Below are 21,384 nucleotides of genomic sequence, written 5' to 3' on the forward strand. Positions count from 1 at the left end.
GTGAGTCTCGTCTTATTTTTGTAGTCTGTATGCTTCTGTGTTACGGTCCTTTCTCCATGTTTAGTCAGTAACTTCCTGTTTTATTTTGACAATCTCATGTCTGGCCTTAGTTTTAGACCTGTAATAGATCCTGCACTGTGTGACCACGACGGGCAGGTAACGTGTCTTTAAACATGGTCAGACTGTGAGCCACAGAGAATTAAACCAGCTCTGAAAGAAAAAGGAGCTCCAGTGTCATACCTAATAAAGTGACCAGTACAGGCCTTCATTTCATCTGTGGTTTAAAAGAAGCTGATTCAGCTCCGCCCCCTTCAAGACAGTGTTCCTCTGATTGGCTGCTGCTCATAAACAGAAGGTCTGTCGTACTGCAGGTGGGTGGAGCCTCTTTGTGACAATATCCAGATCCAAGAGTAGAAAAACCTGTGAGGTAAGTTTCCAGAGGAGCTTTAACTCGTTACAAACTTCAAACGTGAACATCGAGCAGTGACCACACGACAGGAAGTAAGGAGGACAGGTGGAGTTAAAGTCAGTAGTTTATTTATAGGAACAGCTACAGAGACACGCTGACGTGTGCACAGCCCGAGCTCGAGCCCCGCACACTGCAGTCAGCATCGGTTTCTCGCTTTCACATTAAACAAAGACGTTTAAGAGAAAAAGAAACTCCATAAACGGAGGAAACAGAAACATCAGGATTAATAAATTGCTGTTTTCATGTGCGTGGGCGCTTCCGGCGTGGTCTGCAGTAAATGTCATGATGTCTAATCACGGAGCCACCGACACGAAGCCTGAGCGCAGCCGCTACACAAACACAAAGCGGCTGCGCTATGAGATTAAAAGCGGCATTTTTCACTGATATCAAACAAGTTACAGAATCATTAACAGTCCAACTGGACTAATATGTACTTACTGTGCTTCTCCTCTAGAGGGCAGCACAGGCTTCACTTACGAACTAACAATCAAATCTACACAAACGTGCAAAAAAGAGACTATAAAAATGTAGAGAAGCTCACGTGTGTCAGGTTAGAATAAAAACAGTCCTCTTTACATTCTGAACAAATTCATAAATAGCTGATCAGCTTCTGGATCAAAGGAAACCGCAGTCGAGGCGAAACAACATCGATAAAAACAACAAAGAAGATTAAAGTACAGCGTCCTTTAGCCCCGCCCACCAGACAACGTGACAGATGTTTGAAGCACTTCAGTGAGCACAGACCTGCTTCGCATCAGGTCATAAAAACGACGGTCACATGATTCGAGAGAAGAACGTCGCAAAAAAGCAACAGTAAGTCAGAGCGACTCCTGCGAGCGCCACCCTGAGGTCAGTTACAGTACAGCAGCTTCTTCGTCCTCATCCTCGCACCGAGATCTTGTTCTCCACGGCTGCCAGCATCGAACACAGCCGTGAGTTCTCATTGGCCAGCAGCTTGGACGGCTCGTCGAACTCCACCACCTGGACCAATTAGAGACAGGGAGGCAGAGCAGGTGAGAGTGTTAGCGGAGCTCGACAACACTTCAAACACAGAGACCAGATCTTCTGTGTCAGCATACGCGACACGAGCTCGTCCACACACTTATGGTCACGCGTGTGTCACTGCTCAGTGCGAGGCGTTGTCTTGGACGCAGCTCCCGGGGCTGAAAATGAACACCTGAAACCTGCACTCTCTAAAACAGACACCAGGGGGCCATACCTGTCTGTTTACAGAGGTGCGTGTTATGTCTGTTTTTTCTCTTTTACAGGAAACAAAGTTTCGATTTTGGGGTTTTATACCGCTTGTTACTTTGATTACTAATGACACAGGTGTCTAATTTATTCTAGTGTTCCATATTTCAGGGAAATAGTTCCATTCCAAACCACTCTGAGCTCCGCCTCTCACCATCTGTGCGACTTTAACGTCACAGTTTTTATTTTCATCATTTAAAGAAACAAAAACCTTCAAACTAACATGTGACTGAAGCTTCAACGTGTTTACACTGATCTGCTCACACACAACCAGCTATGCTCCTATTGGCCGCGGTGGTGCATGTCTGAGCTCCCATTGGCCGTACCTGCCCCTGGTTGAGCACCATGATGCGGTCGGAGGCCAGGACAGTGTGGAGGCGGTGAGCAATGGTCAGCGTGGTGCAGTGGTGGAACGAGCTCCTGATGGTCTCCTGGATCAGAGCATCCATCTCGGCATCCATGGCCGCGGTCGCCTCATCCAGGATCAGTACCTGAGAGAAGAACGAACCGATCAGAGACAGAGGACAGGCCAGGGGCGGAGCCACTCTGACCTCTCAGGTTCTCACCTTGCACCGTCTCAGCAGCGCACGGGCCATGCACAGCAGCTGACGTTCCCCCACCGAGAAGTTTTCTCCGTTCTCCACCACCTCCGACTCCAGCTTCAGGGGCAGCTGGGACACCTGAGGGGCACATGACGGTCATATAATGTCAGTGTTACAAACACTTGTTGCTGAAGAAGAAGAACGGCGTGTGGTACACAGTAAGCAGCGTGACACTCACACACTCCTTCATGTGACTCCTCTCCAGGGCGTCCCAGATCTTCTCCTCGCTGTACTGGTTAAACGGGTCCAGGTTGGACCTGAAACACACACACACAGTCTGAGTGTGACACCTCCTCACGGGCCTGAAGTGCCTCAGGTGCTCTCAGGTGCTCGTACCTGACGGTGCCGCTGAACAGCACCGGGTCCTGAGGGATGATGGACAGTTTGCTGCGAAGGTCGGCCAACCCGATGTCACTGATGTCCACGCCGTCGATCAGAATGGAGCCGCCACAGCACTCCACCAGCCGGAACAAGGCCACGCCCAGAGACGACTTACCTGAAGAAACACGGCAAGCATCAGCACACCGCCTTCTACAGGCAGGGAGAGGAACTACACACACACTCACAAACACACACACACTCTCTCTCTTTCGGGTCCGACCTGATCCGGTTCTGCCCACGATGCCGACCTTCTCCTTGGGTCGGATGGTGCAGGAGATCTTGTTGAGGACCAGAGGGAGGTTCTCCTGGTACCTCATCTCCACGTCCTTCATCACCAGTTCCCCTTCCTGCGGCCAGTCGGGCGGAGGGGCTCGACCTTTGACCCTGGCTGGCGCCTCCTGGGACAGGGACTGAGACACAGACGGCACATCAGAACCAGAATCCGACAAAGCCAGGAGATGCAGGTTAGAGGTACCGCCGGTGCAGCAGCTTCGTTTCAGATCCTGTCAAAAAACTACGAGTGCTTTTAATTTGGAGGAGTTTTAATCTGACAGGAACCAAAACTGAGCAGAACTGGACCGAGTGTAGAACGATCCAGCGAGGGGCAACAGTACCTGGATGTAGTGATGGATTCGTTCGACGGAGGTGAAGCGAGCTTCGGTCTCAGAGGCCAGGCGCACAGTGAACTGGAACAGACCTGTTAACTGACACATGATCCTCCACTCAGTGTTACTTCATTTCAAATACAGCACAGTTTCACAACAGCAACATCTCACAGAGCATCACACTGCAATCCTCAGCAAGGAGCACCTGGTGACAGTGGGGAGGAAGAAACCTGCGTTGGATTGACTGTCCATGAGCAGCGAGGTCAAAAATACCCGTTTACCTTAAAGGTCCTACAATCGACCAAGTATCCATGTCAATGTCACACACGGGCTGCTGTTAGCTGTCTGTAGCTTTAAATCAGCCAATGAAGCAGCCAGCGGGAGCAGAGTGGCTCACTCTGCACGCTGTCGCAGGTCATTATAACTGTAGAGAGAGAGAGAGCGCTCCACGGAGGTCTCGCCTCATAGGATGAGGATGATCCTGAGGAAGGTGGATCAGCTGAGAGCCGTGGAATAGAAGAATGGCTCGGTTCACTGCATTGGAGGGAGTGTTTACAGCAGTGGCGGTCATGGAGCCTCGCAGCAGTTACCAATGTTAGCTGCACAACAGAGCTACAGCAGCACAAAAGACTGTGTGTTATCAGCACACATCCAGCTGCCCGATTAGCACTCGCAGGAACTCTGTGAAGGCTACACGACCCACTGATGACCCGAATTCGGAACCCACGGCGACAGGACTCTGGATCAGCCCAAAACCACACAGGCAGAGCTTGTTAATGTGCTGAAGGCATCTGGGTCCACAGCCACCAAGAACACCATCGCTAACACACAGACAACATCCTAATGACTCAGAGAACCTTGGGAGAAAGTGTTGCTGTCAGATGATCAGACCTTCCCCACAGTCGGGCACGGAGGTGGCAGCATTCTTTGGTACAGAGCTGATGAGCCACGTACCGTCAGCGTTGGGGAGTAAAGGGAATACATGTACCGCCATTACGTATTTAAAATACAAAATATGAGTAACTGTATTCCGTCACACTTACGTTTAAAAGGTGGTATTTAGAATACAGTTACTTTGTTGAAATAAATGGATTATACAGCGGTCTTTTCCTGTTTCATATGTTGGGCTGTCCCCTTTCTATTTTTGGTAATTGCACGTCGGTGGAAACCCAAACAAAACACTCACTAAGAGGCTCTAATATGAACGCAACAGGCAGAGTGTTACAGGCATCACCCTAAAGAATGTAGCCTCATGGGCGGTGTAGCCCAGCTGTAAGTAAGTGTTGGGATTAAATAATTTGCAGTCTCAATAACGCTATGCTTTTTTATTAATAAGTGTTATAAAGTTATATAGTGTAGTATTAAGTGGACACAGCCCTGAAAAATAAAGGCATGAGACCATGTGCTCTTGGGAAGTAGAGAGCTGTAGACTCTCGCTCACGCTTGCCTGGGAAAATGTAGATAAGAGGGGACCATCTCTAGTGGAAAGTTACTGAGACACTGTTGTTTAGACTAGAATGAGAGAGCTTCTGTAATCAGACTGTCAGGGGCGCACCACCATTTTGAAATCCGCGGCAACGTGTCATGCAGGACGCATCTCCCCTCTAGAAGTAATGTGAAGAGAAATAAAGTTAAATGGTCTACTGAGCAGTGTTTTGTCTTCCATCGGATGCCTCTGAGGAATCAAAAAGAACTCGGTGAAGTGTTGATATTAACTACTGGGGGCTCGTCCGGGATTCCAATACGAGGCTAAGGAGGATGGATTGGGCGCAGTCTGGGGACTCAACCAGCGAAGCGAACAGAGACCAAATTGTATTCAAACTGAGCCACACTTATGGAGCTCCACGATTCTCTTCCTGGTGTTTGGTTGACATCTCCTGATGTTCCCATTTCACAGAAACAGCCTCTGTGTTTTGCCTTATATGCATCCACAGCTGTGCCACCCTCACATGGACTCTACTAACCAATCAGAAGCTTCTTTGTGTTAGAACGGCCCAGTCAAAGTCCAGATCTAAATCCAATCCAGAATCTGTGGCAAGATCTGAAACTGCTGTTCACAAATGCTGTCCATCTAATCTGACTGAGCTGGAGCTGTTTCAAAGAAGAATGGGCAAAGATTTCAGTCTGTAGATGTGCAAAGCTGGTAGAGACATACACTAAAAGACTGGCAGCTGCAACTGCAGCAAAAGCTGGTTCTACAAAGTATTGACTCAGGGGGCTGAATAATTACGCACACCCCACTTTGAAGTTATTTATTTGTAAAACATGTTTGGAATCATGTCTGATTTATGTTCCACTTCTCACGTGTGCACCACTTTGTGTTGTCTTTCACCTGGAAGTCCAATAAAATTGATTCATGTTTGTGGCTGTAATGTGACAAAATGTGGGAAAGTTCAAGGGGGCCGAATACTTTTGCAACCACTGTAAACACACATGTAAGCTAAGAGTCTCTAAAGAAACAGCATTGTTGTTGTTCGGCTTTTCATTTCACCATTTGTTGATTCACTGGAAGAGCGAGTAACGTAATATGGGTCACGTGATCAGTTTGATATCAATCCTTTGTGATTCACCGTCATATTTACATTATTTGTACAGTACGAATGATTTGCTTTGGTACCTGGTCAAACTCCTCTGTCTGCAGCAAACTCACAGGCGGCAGCTCCCCCCCCTCTCACAGGCGTCAGTGCTGTGCTCAGTCACCTAGTGCCTGAGCTCGGACGATACCAAAATTAGGGGGAATTTATGACAGTGCGCTATGTGCTTCTAATATTGTGTGTAGCTTTTGTTTTATACAGTTGTCAGCCAGGCATCTAACTATGGAACAAATTACACTCCAAAAGACCCCGGGCTTCTGAAAAAGATGACCCGGGCTTAAGCTCAGTAAGCCACGTAAAAGTGGTCTTGAGGCCAGTCTTGGTCTCCAGACTGGCTTCGAGACATCCAACTCTAGATTCCAAGCTGGGTTCATTGGCCGCTGTAGCGCCTAGAGACTGTCTGGGTTAATTTTGGGGTTAGTAAATTAGGCTTAAAGTTGAAATTTGCCTCTAAAACCGTGTGTTTGGATTTTGCAGAGCGAGACACGCGCTCTGTATGGTGTGTTGAGTGTGAGGGAGAAGTGTCTCCCAGAGCGCAGTGAAGCAGATAGAAAGAGGAGGAGCAAATGACCCAACTCAGAGGGGAGGAGCTGAGTGTGAGGTGGATCCAAGGAGGCGCTAGGAGAAGCAGTCTGTGTGACTGCAGGGGGAAAGTGTCTAAAACGGAGAGTCAAGAGCAAAAAACAAAAAGCGGTAAATTATTATGAATTATGCATAAAAACTAAAGCAGAACGGGAGGAATTGGGAAAAGAAGGCACAGGATTATTTAAATTAGCAACAAGGGGAAATGTGTTTAAAGAATCAGGGAGAGTGTCAAATAACCAGTGATGAAATTGATTTTAAATAAATCTCTTAGTGTGTTAATACAGGTAACTACGGACCTGGATCAACCGTCCACCACGAGCACAGCAGCCGGAACAAAATGATAGATTAACATAACCCAGCAAGAATCAGCAGCTGTGGAACGGACAGCAGAGAACTAAAGGAGAAATGAAGGGTTTAAGAGTACATCGAAATTGGGTCGAGATTTGGGGCCAACTGACTTGTGGAGGTTGAGAAAGTGTCCGGAGCATCGCAACAAAAGGTGAAACAAACACACACACAGGCAGAGAAACGTGAGAGGAAGGCTCCTTTTAAGGAAACACCTTTTGGAGAAAAACGGGAGCTAAGGCAGAGAGAGGCTTTGCTGGATCTGCAGCTCCACTAAACACACATACAAACCTGTCTGCAAACACACACACCTGCAGCAAAAGTCAGCTTACACTCATAAACACGTCAGTACTTCTCAGCAATATTAACTTAACTTAACACACACTTGTTGTTAAAATGCTGATTTTATCCACTACTGACAAACTAAAAAAAGAGACTGGTATGACCAACCAGTGATGAAACAATAAATGTAGTGGTTAAGAGTCAAATTGTGAGATGTTTTCTGCTGCTTGAGAAACACAAGTAATTACTGTATGAAGAAAATTCTATTTTGTGGTAATATTTTAAATATGCATCTCTGTTGTCCTGTCATCCTGGTGAGCTATGAGTTCATTATATTATTTAAAAAAACAAACAAGGGGGAGAAACGCTGACACAGGACAGTGTTTCTCTGTAACACAGCAAACACAACATCATTTCCCTGTTGGTCCACTCCTCTCTGTTTATGCTTGATTACAGGCTGCTTTGCCGGCCCTGGAAGCCGAGGCTGACCTGGACTCCTGCTCTCCCCTCTACCATCTTTGACGTGGCCCTGACCAAACGCTGCAGCAGCTGGACCCACAACAACAATCTGAAAATGTCAACAGTGCTACAGGAAAGGATCTCATGCAGCGGAGATGGAGGGCGCTATCACTACACGGGGAAATTCCCCGACAGCTTCAGCTGACAGAGCTGTGATGAGACGCCCATTAAGCACGGATGAAAAGTGAGGCCGAGCAACAGAATGCTGACCTTGGTAACTCTGCATTAACACTGTGCACAGTGACGGACCAACACGGATGATCGGGCAGCAGAGAAAGGGCGTGGCAGAGACAGGAGGAGTAACTGAGCTCAAAAGGCACCTCAGAACGGACAAACACAGAAGAAGATGCAGGTTTCACCTGCAGTGAGCATGGACACTGGAGAAAGGAAGGACCGCCCCAATGGGATCAGAACCAGGATGGACAGAACTGTGAGCAGCAGCAATGGACGCAAACAGACTGAAGAGGAGGGCAGGACCCCAGGGCACGCTTCAGGCCGTGGTTTAGCCCAGACACCAGAACAGGAAAGTGATGAACACACACATCTACACACACTCTGACTCAGCATGAAGTGATACACAGACAAACACATGTGCACTTGTTGATTGAGTGAGAAATGACACACACACCTAAACCGAAGTGCTGATTCACTGAGAAGTGATCCACACACAAAATACACACACACAAACCCACATACAGACTCTGTTATAAGAAGCCACTGATTACACAGAACGCATTTATGTTATCCAGAGGACACATATGTACATTTAACAAACGAGGTCTATCATTCTCTGCTCATGAAACGATGTCTGTGTGGTGAGAGTGGAGTTTCTTGCACCTGACTGCATGCCTCGGGATGTTTATGGCTGCTCAAGGCCTGGACTGAGTTGTTCACTGGGCTTCACACAGCCAGATGAGAGATATGAGGAGCAGTGGTACAGAGTGAAAATGATGAATTAACTGTGTAATGTATAATTCGGAGCACTGCATTTTCTATGATTGAGATTTGATCCCTGGAGAAACTAAATAAGGTGCATTTCCCCTTGATAGATCAAGTGACAGCAGGTGGAAAGACTGTCACAGAGTGACACTCAAGTCTGAGTTCAGACCAAGAAAGTATAAGAAACTAATTAAATCCAGGAGCAGTCAATGCAACTCTGCATGTTACAGCATCTGAGGTTCTAACTCGCACACAGTATTGTTCTATGGGGAACTCCTGTGAGTTTTCTGTTGATTTTTCTTAGCAGTAGGTTGAGTTTATCAGTGAGGTTTGGATTGTTTTCTTCCTCTATGAGAAAGACAGTTTTGTGCTTAGACATGTCTGGAACTGGCTCTAGTATTTGTTATTTTATTATGATTTTATGGTCTGAGATAAGGAATATGAGACGTGTGATCCAACGGTGGTGATATTTTGTGAGCTCATGATTTAAGAATCTTTTATCCAGGCCTGGAAGACTGAAATTTAAAGTTCTATCAAATATTCTTACTGGAAACTGTCGCAAAGTGTGTTTCTCCATGATTATAATGGGCTTTGGAGAAATTCACTTATATGGGACACTGATCACATGAGATAGTCCTGAGTCTGAAGGAAGATCCAGGGGGTCAGTGTTGACATTGTGGAGGACTATAAATACCTTGGAGTACACATTGACAATAAACTGGACTGGGCTAAAAACACACAGCGCTTTACAGGAAGGGCCAGAGTCGCCTCTATTTTTTGAGGCGACTGAGGTCCTTCAACATCTGCCAGAAAATGCTGAGGATTTTCTACGAGTCTGTTGTAGCCAGTGCGATCCTCTATGCTGTTGCATGCTGGGGGAGCAGGCTGAGGGTCGCAGATGCCAACAGACTTAATAAACTGATCCGTAAGGCCAGCAATGTTGTGGGGATGGAGCTGGACTCCCTCAAGGTGGTGTCGGAGAGGCGGATGCTGTCCAAGATAAAGACAATGTTGGATAACACCTCCCACCCACTCCATGACATGCTGGTCAGTCACAGGAGCACGTTCAGTGAGAGATTACCCATAATGCACCACTGAACGACACAGGAAATCATTCCTGCCTGTGGCTCCCTCTACAACGCATCCACTTAACACACTGGTTACTGCTACAGCTACACCCTTCTTGCACGTTCTTTTTCAGCTATTTATTAATAAGTGACTTTATGTATATATATGCCTGTATATATTATATATGGTGCTATTCTTAGTTGTGTATTGTCTGTCTTTCTACTGTTTGTTTATAATGCAGCACTGTAACGAACAATAATTTCCCCCAGGGATCAATAAAGGATTCTGATTCTGAGAACAGCGTGCAAGGCGAGCAGATGGACGGAGATGTAGCTAGCCACCCCCACGCAGGCTTCCAGGACATCATTACTCACTTAAAGCAGAGTTTAAAACTGAGTTTGCCACGAATAAGAAAGACATCAAACAAGAAATGAAGGACGAATCCGACGGCTTCAAGAAAGACATTAATATAAACCAGGCAGAAACGGCGAATGAGCTAGCTAGCCATGAGACCAGACTCGAACAAGCTGAAAAAAGACTGGAAGAGATGGAAAGGGGGAATATGGCCGCAAAAGACGCACTAACCCAGTCGCTCCAGCAACAACGGAGTATTCAGATGAAACTGGCTGACTTGGAAAGCCATAGCCAATTGGTAAATAGATTTGATGCACTGTGCTTTAGCGGGTTGGGACGCTCATCTTGTAACCAGAAGGTTGCTGGTTCAATCCCCAGCTCTGTCTGGTGTACTGTTTTCCCTCCTTGTAAATCTCACATTTGATGATGGACCACAGGTTCTCAATGGGGTTCAGATCAGGTGAACAAGGAGGCCATGTCATTAGTTTTTCTTCTTTTATACCCTTTCTTGCCAGCCACGCTGTGGAGTACTTGGACGCGTGTGATGGAGCATTGTCCTGCATGAAAATCATGTTTTTCTTGAAGGATGCAGACTTCTTCCTGTACCACTGCTTGAAGAAGGTGTCTTCCAGAAACTGGCAGTAGGACTGGGAGTTGAGCTTGACTCCATCCTCAACCCGAAAAGGCCCCACAAGCTCATCTTTGATGATACCAGCCCAAACCAGTACTCCACCTCCACCTTGCTGGCGTCTGAGTGGGACTGGAGCTCTCTGCCCTTTACCAATCCAGCCACGGGCCCATCCATCTGGCCCATCAAGACTCACTCTCATTTCATCAGTCCATAAAACCTTAGAAAAACCAGTCTTGAGATATTTCTTGGCCCAGTCTTGACGTTTCAGCTTGTGTGTCTTGTTCAGTGGTGGTCGTCTTTCAGCCTTTCTTACCTTGGCCATGTCTCTGAGTATTGCACACCTTGTGCTTTTGGCCACTCCAGTGATGTTGCAGCTCTGAAATATGGCCAAACTGGTGGCAAGTGGCATCTTGGCAGCTGCACGCTTGACTTTTCTCAGTTCATGGGCAGTTATTTTGCGCCTTGGTTTTTCCACACGCTTCTTGCGACCCTGTTGACTATTTTGAATGAAACGCTTGATTGTTCGATGATCACGCTTCAGAAGCTTTGCAATTTTGAGACTGCTGCATCCCTCTGCAAGATATCTCACTATTTTTGACTTTTCTGAGCCTGTCAAGTCCTTCTTTTGACCCATTTTGCCAAAGGAAAGGACATTGCCTAATAATTATGCACACCTGATATAGGGTGTTGATGTCATTAGACCACACCCCTTCTCATTACAGAGATGCACATCACCTAATATGCTTAATTGGTAGTAGGCTTTCGAGCCTATACAGCTTGGAGTAAGACAACATGCATGAAGAGGATGATGTGGACAAAATACTCATTTGCCTAATAATTCTGCACTCCCTGTATCTGCAAAACCGCTCTCCAACTACAAGCATCACTGCTGTGCACCAACAAGGCTTTCTCCACCAAGTACTATGTCATATTTTACTTTGGCTGACTTCACTCAGTGATATGCAGATCAAATAATTATTTCCCTCACAGTGTTTAAACTGAGCTCTCACGTTTCTCTCACTGAAGCTGCAGGTTTCCGTGGTCTGGTTTGTGCTTCAGCACATCAGCTTCAGTCGAACCAGCCGTGAGCACAGCGCCAACAGTGCAGCTGGCTGTCTTCACAGAGCGCTCTCTGACAGCAGCTTAGCATCGATCTCGACTCTAACTGTGGGTCATTTTCATGACCCGGACGACCGTTAGACATTACTCCACTGGGGACCAGTAACGCCGTCGCATCACATCTGCAAAGGTTTAAATGTTAAAGTTACCTGGACGGCGTAGGAGATGGCGAGGCCGGCGTAGGCAGGGGAGATCTTTCCATGCATCACAACCATCATCAGAGCTGTGATGCTGATCAGAGCCACACTGATGATGTCCAGGCGCACAGCCAGCCACCGCATCGCACAGCTGAAGAGGTAGAACGGGGCCTGGTTCTGGTCCAGCAACACCTGGTACCTGGAAACAACAGCACACAGTCAGCGGTCAGAACTACATCCTGGACATCGGAGCGGGTCAGTCGGTCCGACCCAGACCTGTGCAGGAAGTCGCGGCCTCGATCATAGGCCTGCAGCGTGGCCAGGCCGTGGATGCTGGAGGTGATGTGGGACATGAAGGGAGACATCGTCACATTGTCCAGTCGCTTCAGCTCTCGTATGAAGACCCTGGAGATGCTGTGGAGCACCGCAAAGAGCAGGACCAGAGGACCCACCGCCACCAGGAACCACGGGAAAACACAGCTGATCACGCCCAGGCAGAAGAAGACCAGGATCACGTTCTGGATGAACATCTCCGCTTGGAACGGCAGACGAGTGTCGACTAGATGGAAACAGAGGAGACGGGACTCGGTTAGACCCTGGACCCGAACGGCAGCTCAGACCCTCCAGTCCCACCGTCACCTTCATCCATGTCCTTGGAGAAGCGGTTGAGGAGCCGTCCCGTGGGAGTCGTGTCAAAGAACTTCATGGGGCAGCGCAGGATCTTATGGAAGAGCTCGTCATGCAGCTTAGAGGAAGCTCGCAGGGTTCCCTGAGGAGAGACCACAAACACCACGCTGTAACAACAGGCTCGCTGTAACCACGGTAACCAGTATTTTACAAGCAGGCTGAGAGCAACTGCAGCAACAGGCCGGAGGGGACCTGGGCTGAACTCTGACCTTGACAAAGGCGACCCCTCTGATGAGTTTGAAGAGCAACATGACTCCCATGGAGGAGGCGTAAATGGCGGCATATTGTTGCATCATGGGATTATCTCTCATGCTGATACTCACCGCTGAACTGTTGCCAAGGGTTACCGTGGTGTTCTGGGAAAAACGGAGAAAGAGGAGTCAGAGGGAGAGCAGGGAACAGGAGGAGACGAGAGGCGGAGAGCAGAGAGGAGGAGACGCACCCCGCTGCCCTGATTGATCCAGTAACTGAGCCACCAATGGCAGAAGGCAGAGCTTCCCACATTCAGGACAAACAGGGCCACGATCAGCAGGCAGGAGGCGGAGCCACCACATGCTGACATGTACACCTGGAACACAGGCCACACCACAGCCCCGTGCTGCTGCTCCTCCCCTTTAGGGTCACATGAACAGGAAATGGGACAGAAACAGAGACAGAAGGTCCCTCGTTTAATTTACCTGAACGCTGTGCTCTCTGTCACTACGAAACTTTCAATAGAGCGGATTAAAAAATCCTACCGTTGTCCTTGACGACCGGGATGTTCTTCTTCAGTGATCCTGGTTTAGCGTCCGCTGGTTTCCTCTGAGAGCTGCCATTCTTCCTGCTCGGAGCCTGAAACAGGTGAGACAGAGACAGAGACATGTGAGCTGCAGTCAGGTGAGACAGAGACAGCTGAAATACAGGTGAGACAGGTGAGATACAGACAAGTGAGAAAGACAGGTGAGACAGAGGCAGGTGAGATACAGACAGGTGAGACAGGTGAGATACAGACAAGTGAGAAAGACAGGTGAGACAGAGGCAGGTGAGATACAGACAGGTGAGACAGTCATGTTAGATACAGACTGAGGAGACAGGTGAGATACAGACAGGTGAGACAGAGACATTTGAGATACAGACAGGTGAGACAGGTGAGATACAGACAGGTGAGAAAGACAGGTTAGATACAGACTACAGACAGGTGAGAAAGACAGGTGAGAGGCAGACAGGTGAGACAGAGACAGGTGAGATACAGACAGGTGAGACAGAGACAGGTGAGATACAGACAGGTGAGACAGAGACAGGTGAGACACAGACAGGTAAGAAAGACATGTTAGATACAGACTACAGACAGGTGAGAAAGACAGGTGAGAGGCAGACAGGTGAGACAGAGACAGGTGAGATACAGACAGGTGAGACAGAGACAGGTGAGATACAGACAGGTGAAATGCAGACAGGTGAGACAGGTGAGATACAGACAGGTGAGAAAGACAGGTTAGATACAGACTACAGACAGGTGAGAAAGACAGGTGAGAGGCAGACAGGTGAGACAGAGACAGGTGAGATACAGACAGGTGAGACAGAGACAGGTGAGACACAGACAGGTAAGAAAGACATGTTAGATACAGACTACAGACAGGTGAGAAAGACAGGTGAGAGGCAGACAGGTGAGACAGAGACAGGTGAGATACAGACAGGTGAGACAGAGACAGGTGAGATACAGACAGGTGAAATGCAGACAGGTGAGACAGAGACATGTGAGATACAGACAGATAAGACAGGTGAGACAGACAGGCGAGAAATAGACAGGTGAGACAGGTGAGATACAGACAGGTGAGATACAGACAGGTGAGACAGACAGGTGAGATACAGACAGGTGAGACAGACAGGCGAGAAATAGACAGGTGAGACAGGTGAGATACAGACAGGTGAGATACAGACAGGCGAGATACAGACAGGTGAGACAGGTGAGACAGAGACAGGTGAGACCGAGACAGGTGAGACAGTCATGTTAGATATAGACTGAGGAGACAGGTGAGATACAGACAGGTGAGACAGAGACATTTGAGATACAGACAGGTGAGACAGGTGAGATACAGACAGGTGAGACAGACAGGCGAGAAAGACCGTTGAGATACAGACTACAGACAGGTGAGATACAGGCAGGTGAAACAGGTGAGACAGAGACAGGTGAGATACAGACAGGTGAGAAAGACGGTTGAGATACAGACTACAGACAGGTGAAATACAGGCAGGTACCTCAATGTGTGGTTTGTCTCCGAGCAGGAAGAGGTTAAACATGGCGGCATAGTCCCCACTGAGTTTCATCAGGTTGTCATGGTTACCCTGCTCCACGATACTCCCCTCCCTCATCAAGATGACATCATCACAGTCCACCAGATACTGCCCACCGCCACACACACACACACACACACACACACACACAGGTCATCTCCATGGTAACCACCTGCAGAAAAGCTCAGTGGTGGCGAGGGTGCTCACCTGTAGCTGGTGGGTGACGAAGATGACGGTTTTGTGGCGAAGCTGCTTCCTTATAGCGTTGTGGAAGATGTGGCTGGCCACATGGGTGTCGAGGGCGCTCAGCGGGTCGTCCAGGATGTAAACATCCCGGTCACTGTAGAGGGCGCGGGCCAAGCTGATTCGCTGCCGCTGCCCACCACTCAGGTTGGCGCCACGCTCTCCGATCTGATTGGAGGAAAACAGCAACATAAAACGACGCATCCAGAGCCTTCTATCTACACACAGGTACACAGGAAGTGATGTCACCTCTGTGAGGTCAGCGCTGGGCAGAAGAGCGAGGTCGGTTCTGAGGCAGCAGGCGCTGATGACAGACTGAAATCTGCAGAGAGGGGGCGGAGTTAGTGTGGAACAACAGAAGGGCTTCTGTTGACTGGGTGATGTCACTTCCTGTTTGGCGTCCAGCTCAGTGTGTCAGTGTGTGATGTGCAGGTGTCTCTGCCTCACCTGTCCTCCTGATACTCCAGCCCAAAAAGGATGTTGTCTCTGAGCGTGGCGTTCAGGATCCAGGCCTGCTGGGCCACGTACGCCAGCCTTCCTTTGACCGCCACGCTGCCCTCCAGCACCGTCATCTGCCAACACATCAATGTTTAATAATGAACCGATAATGGCCAACAACCAACACTGATCACCATGGCAACAGCAGGGAAAGGAGACATCACCTGTCCCAAGATGGCTGAAACCAGCGAGGTTTTTCCACTGCCGACACTTCCACAGACGCCGAGCAGCTTCCCCTGAGCAGACAGACAGGTGTGAGTGATGTCCCACCCCCACTCAGGCTCAGATGCTACTAATGCCACGCCCCCACTCGGGCTAAGGTGTGACTGATTGGTGGATACCTGCTGGATGCTCAGGTTTATGTTGTGCAGCGTGCTCTGCAGGCGCTGAGGGATGGAGGGGGTGGGCAGCAATGGAGGACACGCCTCCCCGTCTTCCTCCTCCTCCGGACTTCTCTCCTCTCCTCCTTCTCTTCCTCTCAGCAGGGAGTCCTTCACCTCCTCCTCGTCCTGCTCCTGGATGACGGCCGAGTCTCTGCACCTGGACACCAGCAAACACACACCTGAGTGCATCAGCGATCAGGGCAGATCAATACAGCTGATCAACACGAGCTCGTGGGTTTACTTTTCTCTCTGTCTGTGTCTGCTGGCCCCTCCCACACTTGGACTGGGCTGAGCGCTCTGTCCGCCTCCTTCCCACGCCAGACTGGCACCGCTAATCTCCACGGCAACCTGAGGGTTGACAGGCAGCGCTCGGACCCCATCGACCTCAGGCAACAGGAAGAGACTCTGAGGAAGGAGGGCAGGGCATAGATGAGATCAGGAGGCACAGGTGTGTGCAGGTGTTCCTGTGAACGTGCAGTACGCAGGCGTAAGTGCACGAAGTCAATAACCAACCTTGAATCTTTCCACAGCAACGGAGGCCTCGGACAGCGACTTGACAGAAAATGGTGTGACCTTCAGGGCAAAGGTCATGGCGTTAAACACCGTTACCACGGTGAAGGCCTGGATGGGTAACGGGAAAGGGCATCTGTTATCATACCAGACTGTCAACAGGTAACCGGCACAGAGAGGACATGAATTGCGGTACCTGAGCAGCTGTCAGGTCGTATCCTAGCAACATGTGGGCAGAGAATGTCGCCACGCTGGCGATGACAACAACGATGGGAGCCACGCCCACTGTGATGCTCTGGAAGTATCCCGTGAGCTCAAGGATCCTGCGCTCCTCGTCCCGGATCCCTGAAAGGAAACACAGACATGATGAGTGTTCGGCTGTGTTACCGTGGCAACCGCTGAGCGCGTGTGAGGTGAGCGCGTACGGTGGACGTCCTGCGAGAAGGCTTTGACCCAGGCATACATCTTGATGAACTTGATGTAGCTGAGAATCTCGTTCATCTTCTGAACACGCCTGTCGGTGACGGCCATGCCCTTCCTCCTGAAATACGCCGTCATCCTCGAGCTGAGCATCTAATGGCAGATCAATACATCGCCATCAATACACTTAATCGCGCTCGATAGGTGCGCCTGTAGCACGTCTGAGGCTCGTTTAAGGACAGAAACAGCTTACAGTCACAGCGCCGTCTCACACTGCCTTTAACCCTTTCACACATAGTGGTCACCACAGTGCACAGCTCTTTAAAGGCTGTTTTCTTGTATTTGTGTGAGTGTTGATGCTGTACTTGCACATAAAACACAACATTGGACACTGATGTGTCACTCCACACCCTGCCACCCACTCCAAAGGTAATCTTATCCACCTAAGTGGACGTGTAAAAAAGTCTTTGAAAAGTACATGTTTAAAAAAAATGAAGTTCAAAAATATTTTTTTCATGCCTAAAGATGAATAAAAATACTTAAGAAAAAATCTTGATTGAGGTTGTCATAATTCATGCATGAAAGGGTTAAAGAGTAATCATTTAGAAGAACACAGGTGTAGTCAGGTGAGCACAGGCGGGCTCACAAAAGGTCAAAGACTCAGTCAGACTCGGCGAGTTTTAAAGGTGCTGACCATGGTTGGGTAGAAAAGGATGAAGACGGCGGAGCCCAGCAGAGAGGTCGGTCCCAGGATGAACAGATTGTAGGCAACGCCGAGGACGGCCACCAGGGGGCCTCCTGCTAGCAAACTGCCCACGGCTGCCGCCTCAAACATCCTTTGACCGTCACTGGAGCACATGTTCACCAGCTGACAGGAAGGAAGCAAAAGATGACAGCAGAGTGAAAGGAAGTAGAAAACAATAAGAGTATTAAAGTCAGCACAGTCAGGTAACCACACCTGTCCCACAGACTTGTCCCTGATGCTGCGCAAACGCAGGATCTTCTGGAAGGCCAGGCTGAGGATGGCTCCCCTCAGTCTGGTCCCGGTCCGGTAGTTCAGGGCCCAGGTCAGAGCCAGAGACCAGGACCGCACCAGCTCTGCCGCGAGGAGACCCAGAACCAGCAGCAGCCCGTAGCCCAGGTCGGCCTCTTCCTGTTGGGTGTATTCGAGCAGACGCTTCACCACGAACGCCTGTGGGGGGTGGAGTCACTGGTTACACCACGGCAGTCTGATGGCAGTAAGGCAAACGTGATTCTGGCTCTGAGGTTCTCACCGGCCCGCTGAACCCGGCCACCTGAGTGACGGCGAGGCAGAGGATGGAGAGGAGGAGGCGTGTCCTACAGAACGCCCAGACCACTGAACACAGAGAGGCGCTCGTGCCCTTTGACCTCTGCTCTTCCTTCCAGAGAGCCCACAGCCTGTGGACACACAGTCTCACAATAACACACACATACAGACCAAAGGCTTTGAATACATGCCTTCATTAGCTCCTCCCACCTCATGCTGTTGTCATTGCAGCTTTCCCGCTGCGACACGGGCCAGACATCATCCAATAGGAGCTGTTTCTTCCTGCGGGCACGCATGGCCAGAGGAGTCAACCAATTAAACGTCATGAAGGAGAAGAACCCAGCGCTGTCGACGGGATGACACCACCTGAGGAGTAACACACAGGTGAGTGCACCTGCCTGCCTCTTAGGGACGTACCAGGTCCTCACAATCATAGCAAAACAAATCTGTGTGTGTGTGTGGGGGGGGGGGCTTACCTGTCATCCTCTCCACCTTTGCTCTGCTCTGCATCATTGGCTCTGTCCTCCTCCAGCTCTTCACAGTGGCAGTCAGTTGATCTGTCCTCCAGTGAAACCTGACCACACGCACACAGACACACACACGCACACACGCACACAGACACACACAGACACACACAGTACACACCTGTTAAACTTCTACTGTCTCTACGTCTTCAGCATTTAAAAGGCTAAAACCCAAACTGGTCCCCAAACACACTGACTCTATATACACAGAAGAATGTTCTCTGATTGGCTGTTAGCAGTTTGCTGCAAACCTTCAGGTAACCATGGTAACAGGACCGATGTGTGTCTCATTGAGTTTCAGGACTAGCATCATGTGGCTGAGGGTCCTTAAAGAGAGACAAGTCTCTGTGTGTGGCTGCAGCCTCCTCTCTGAGCACGCTCACTCACAGCAGCAGAGCTGCATCCACCGAGCACGTTCAGAGCTCACGTTCCTGCCTCGTGATGCCTACACACATAACTTCCATTCACTCGCCCTCGGCCAATCAGGTGCCTCATAGACCCTGAGACTCAGAGCCTCAGCCAATCACACAGCGGGGTCCTCAGCATCGGGAGTGGGCGGGGCTTCGTTATATAAACAGACTGCAGCTTTGTCTGCTTTTTATTTAGCAGTGCAGTAGAAGCTTTTATTTTGAAGCAGAAGCTCACGTTTCCTGTCTGATTTCTGATCACATCATGTATTAATTGAATCTGATCAGTTATTTATTGATTACTCAGATATTCAGGTCCGCAGAGGGTTTAATGAGTTCATCAGTCACACTGATGAACACTGATCAATCGCTTTGGCTGTGATTTCTGGTGCAGTGGTCACTTTATTAGGAACACCTGGAACGTCCACAGGTGTTCCTGTTTCTGACCTGACCTGGCTCTAGGTTTTTCCACTGATCAATAGAAAGTATTGATCAGCAATTGCTGTTGAGGTGACCTGGCTTCACTGTGCTCCCAAATGCAATATCGATGCAGTACTACTGCCCTCCTGAGTGGCTGTACCCGAGTACTCACCTGCAACCCCGGCAGAGCGCCGCAGGAGGACCCCGACTCGCTCTGTCCAAAGTCATATTGTTTCATCTTCTATCAGACCACATGGGACCGTGACCTCTGACCCCGCAACACCAACAACCTCAGGAAAAGCTCCTGAAGACAAAAACAGATACACATTAAAAACACTGCAGTAAGACTACTCCAAATATTACATCTAGCAGTACTACAGTGATGCCAAGACTGTAGTACCAGTTGCACCAGCATAAATATCACAGTAATACTGCAATACATACTACAGTAATACTGGACTATATCCCGCAGTAATACATGAGTAAATACTGTCTTTACAGTGATATAAATATTGCAATACAATCTGAAAACGCTGCATTAATAGTTGCACTGCACAAATTGCACTACTACTGTAGTAATTCTGCAGTAAATACTACATTAGTACTACTAAAAATATTTCAATACTACCTTAATAAATACTCCAGTAAGTAACTAAGTGAGAACGCTGCAGGAACATTTGAACAATTACTACAATAATACTTCAAATACTGTAAAATATTCTGTAAAAAACTTAAAATACTGTAAATACTGGAGGAACGCTGCTTCTGCCTTTAAACCGGTAGGAGTACTGTAGTAGTACTGGTTTAAATACTACAGGCACACTAGTATAGATACTGTGATAGAATTAATATAAATAACACAGGATTATACTGCAGTATTAATGCTATCAACACTGCAATTGTACCAGTATAAATACTGCAGTAGTACAGGTATAAATACGGTTATGGTAGTAGTATAAATACTGCATCTCCTCCAGAATAAGGTGACGGGCTATGGCTCCTTCACAATAAAAGCCTGTGATGCTGCCGTTAGAGAACAGGCTGTCCTCGCGCTCGGACACGGGCAGAGAGGAGCTGCTGCCCGGTGTCCGGGCTCACCTGTGCGGGTCTCACTTGTCCGTCCGTTCCACAGTCTGCCCGCGTTCCCGGTGTGAGCGCAGCCTCGGTCACTGTCCTCCTTCAGGTCCGCGGATCTCTGGTAACTGAAGCTGCGGCTCAGCAGTAGCAGCGGTGATGCGCGGGGCAGCATGGGAAATGGAGTTTAATCCGACCGAAGACCCCCCCCTCCCCCCGACATGACGTCAGCACCGACGTGATCCCTCAGTCTGGTCTGTCAGGGCGCTCGCGCTCACTGATCAATCCCACAAACCTCATCCTGGTCATCTGAGTCACGTGACAGCACCCAGCCTGCACTCACCGTGCGGAGGGAGGGAGGGGACTGGAGTACCAATTTACAGATTTTGTGTAGTTGTGCTATATTAATATGTCAATATTAAAAACTGTGGATTTGAAATCTTTGGTTTCTCAGTGTGATCACATCATTACACATCAGCAATACACAAGTTAGTAACAAGTACAGTATCATGTATCATCAACCATGTGACCCTTCTCCCAGATTCCCTTGAGACTGAGGCTGTGTCCCAATTCAGGGTCTGCAGCTTAACGGTCCACAAGGGCCGCATGATCAAAGACAGCTCAGGCCGGAAGTGAGAGGCTTGTGAAATGGGACGGTCTAGCCTCCGTCGCGCTGAAAAGGTTGCCTAGCGAACAAGATACTAACAGCTGGAAACGTTTCAGACACCTTTGTTTGACAGAAATGAAGGAGAAAACCTTTTGTTCCAACACCTTTTCA

The 21,384-nt window shown here is 48.9% G+C and overlaps 1 protein-coding gene across 2 annotated transcripts; it reads right to left on the bottom strand.

Annotated features, from left to right (window-relative positions):
- Positions 1-515: 515 nt before the first annotated feature.
- abcc5 (ATP-binding cassette, sub-family C (CFTR/MRP), member 5) lies at positions 516-20,815 on the bottom strand. Of its 2 annotated transcripts, XM_086262593.1 has the most exons (30): positions 20,631-20,815; positions 19,705-19,836; positions 18,658-18,755; positions 18,392-18,547; positions 18,168-18,312; positions 17,852-18,085; positions 17,588-17,761; positions 16,899-17,046; positions 16,670-16,818; positions 16,477-16,584; positions 16,205-16,368; positions 15,922-16,120; positions 15,745-15,816; positions 15,530-15,654; positions 15,332-15,404; positions 15,047-15,250; positions 14,804-14,947; positions 13,306-13,399; positions 13,011-13,180; positions 12,778-12,924; positions 12,521-12,650; positions 12,158-12,440; positions 11,894-12,080; positions 3,318-3,407; positions 2,924-3,113; positions 2,659-2,818; positions 2,501-2,579; positions 2,287-2,400; positions 2,047-2,211; positions 516-1,450 (listed from the first exon to the last, which is right to left on the bottom strand). In XM_086262593.1, the coding sequence occupies exons 2-30, from the start codon at positions 19,768-19,770 to the stop codon at positions 1,349-1,351; spliced, it is 4,170 nt and encodes a 1,389-aa protein (XP_086118719.1). In that variant the 5' UTR covers positions 19,771-19,836; positions 20,631-20,815; the 3' UTR covers positions 516-1,348. The 2 variants fall into 2 exon arrangements, with proteins under 2 accessions (XP_086118719.1, XP_086118720.1); XM_086262594.1 differs by lacking the exons at positions 19,705-19,836; positions 20,631-20,815 and adding an exon at positions 18,957-19,079.
- Between the last annotated feature and the right edge of the window lie 569 nt (positions 20,816-21,384).

Source organism: Aulonocara sp. 'chitande type north' Nkhata Bay, linkage group LG14 (genome assembly GCF_057382095.1).
Source record: "Aulonocara sp. 'chitande type north' Nkhata Bay isolate Kocher_YH1m ecotype deep benthic linkage group LG14, A_spYH_male_GT1.1, whole genome shotgun sequence".
Taxonomy (NCBI): Eukaryota; Metazoa; Chordata; class Actinopteri; order Cichliformes; family Cichlidae; genus Aulonocara; species Aulonocara sp. 'chitande type north' Nkhata Bay.

What these genes read in the sequence shown, in the direction of transcription:
- abcc5 (XM_086262593.1), bottom strand. Translation starts at nt 19,770, where the DNA reads ATGAAACAATATGACTTTGGACAGAGCGAGTCGGGGTCCTCCTGCGGC. An exon ending in GCGCTCTGCCGGGGTTGCAG is followed by an intron (nt 18,756 to 19,704) that starts GTGAGTACTCGG and finishes GCGTGTGGTCAG; the next exon opens with GTTTCACTGGAGGACAGATC. An exon ending in CCATCTCCTACGCCGTCCAG is followed by an intron (nt 3,408 to 11,893) that starts GTAACTTTAACA and finishes ATCATGTGTCAG; the next exon opens with TTAACAGGTCTGTTCCAGTT.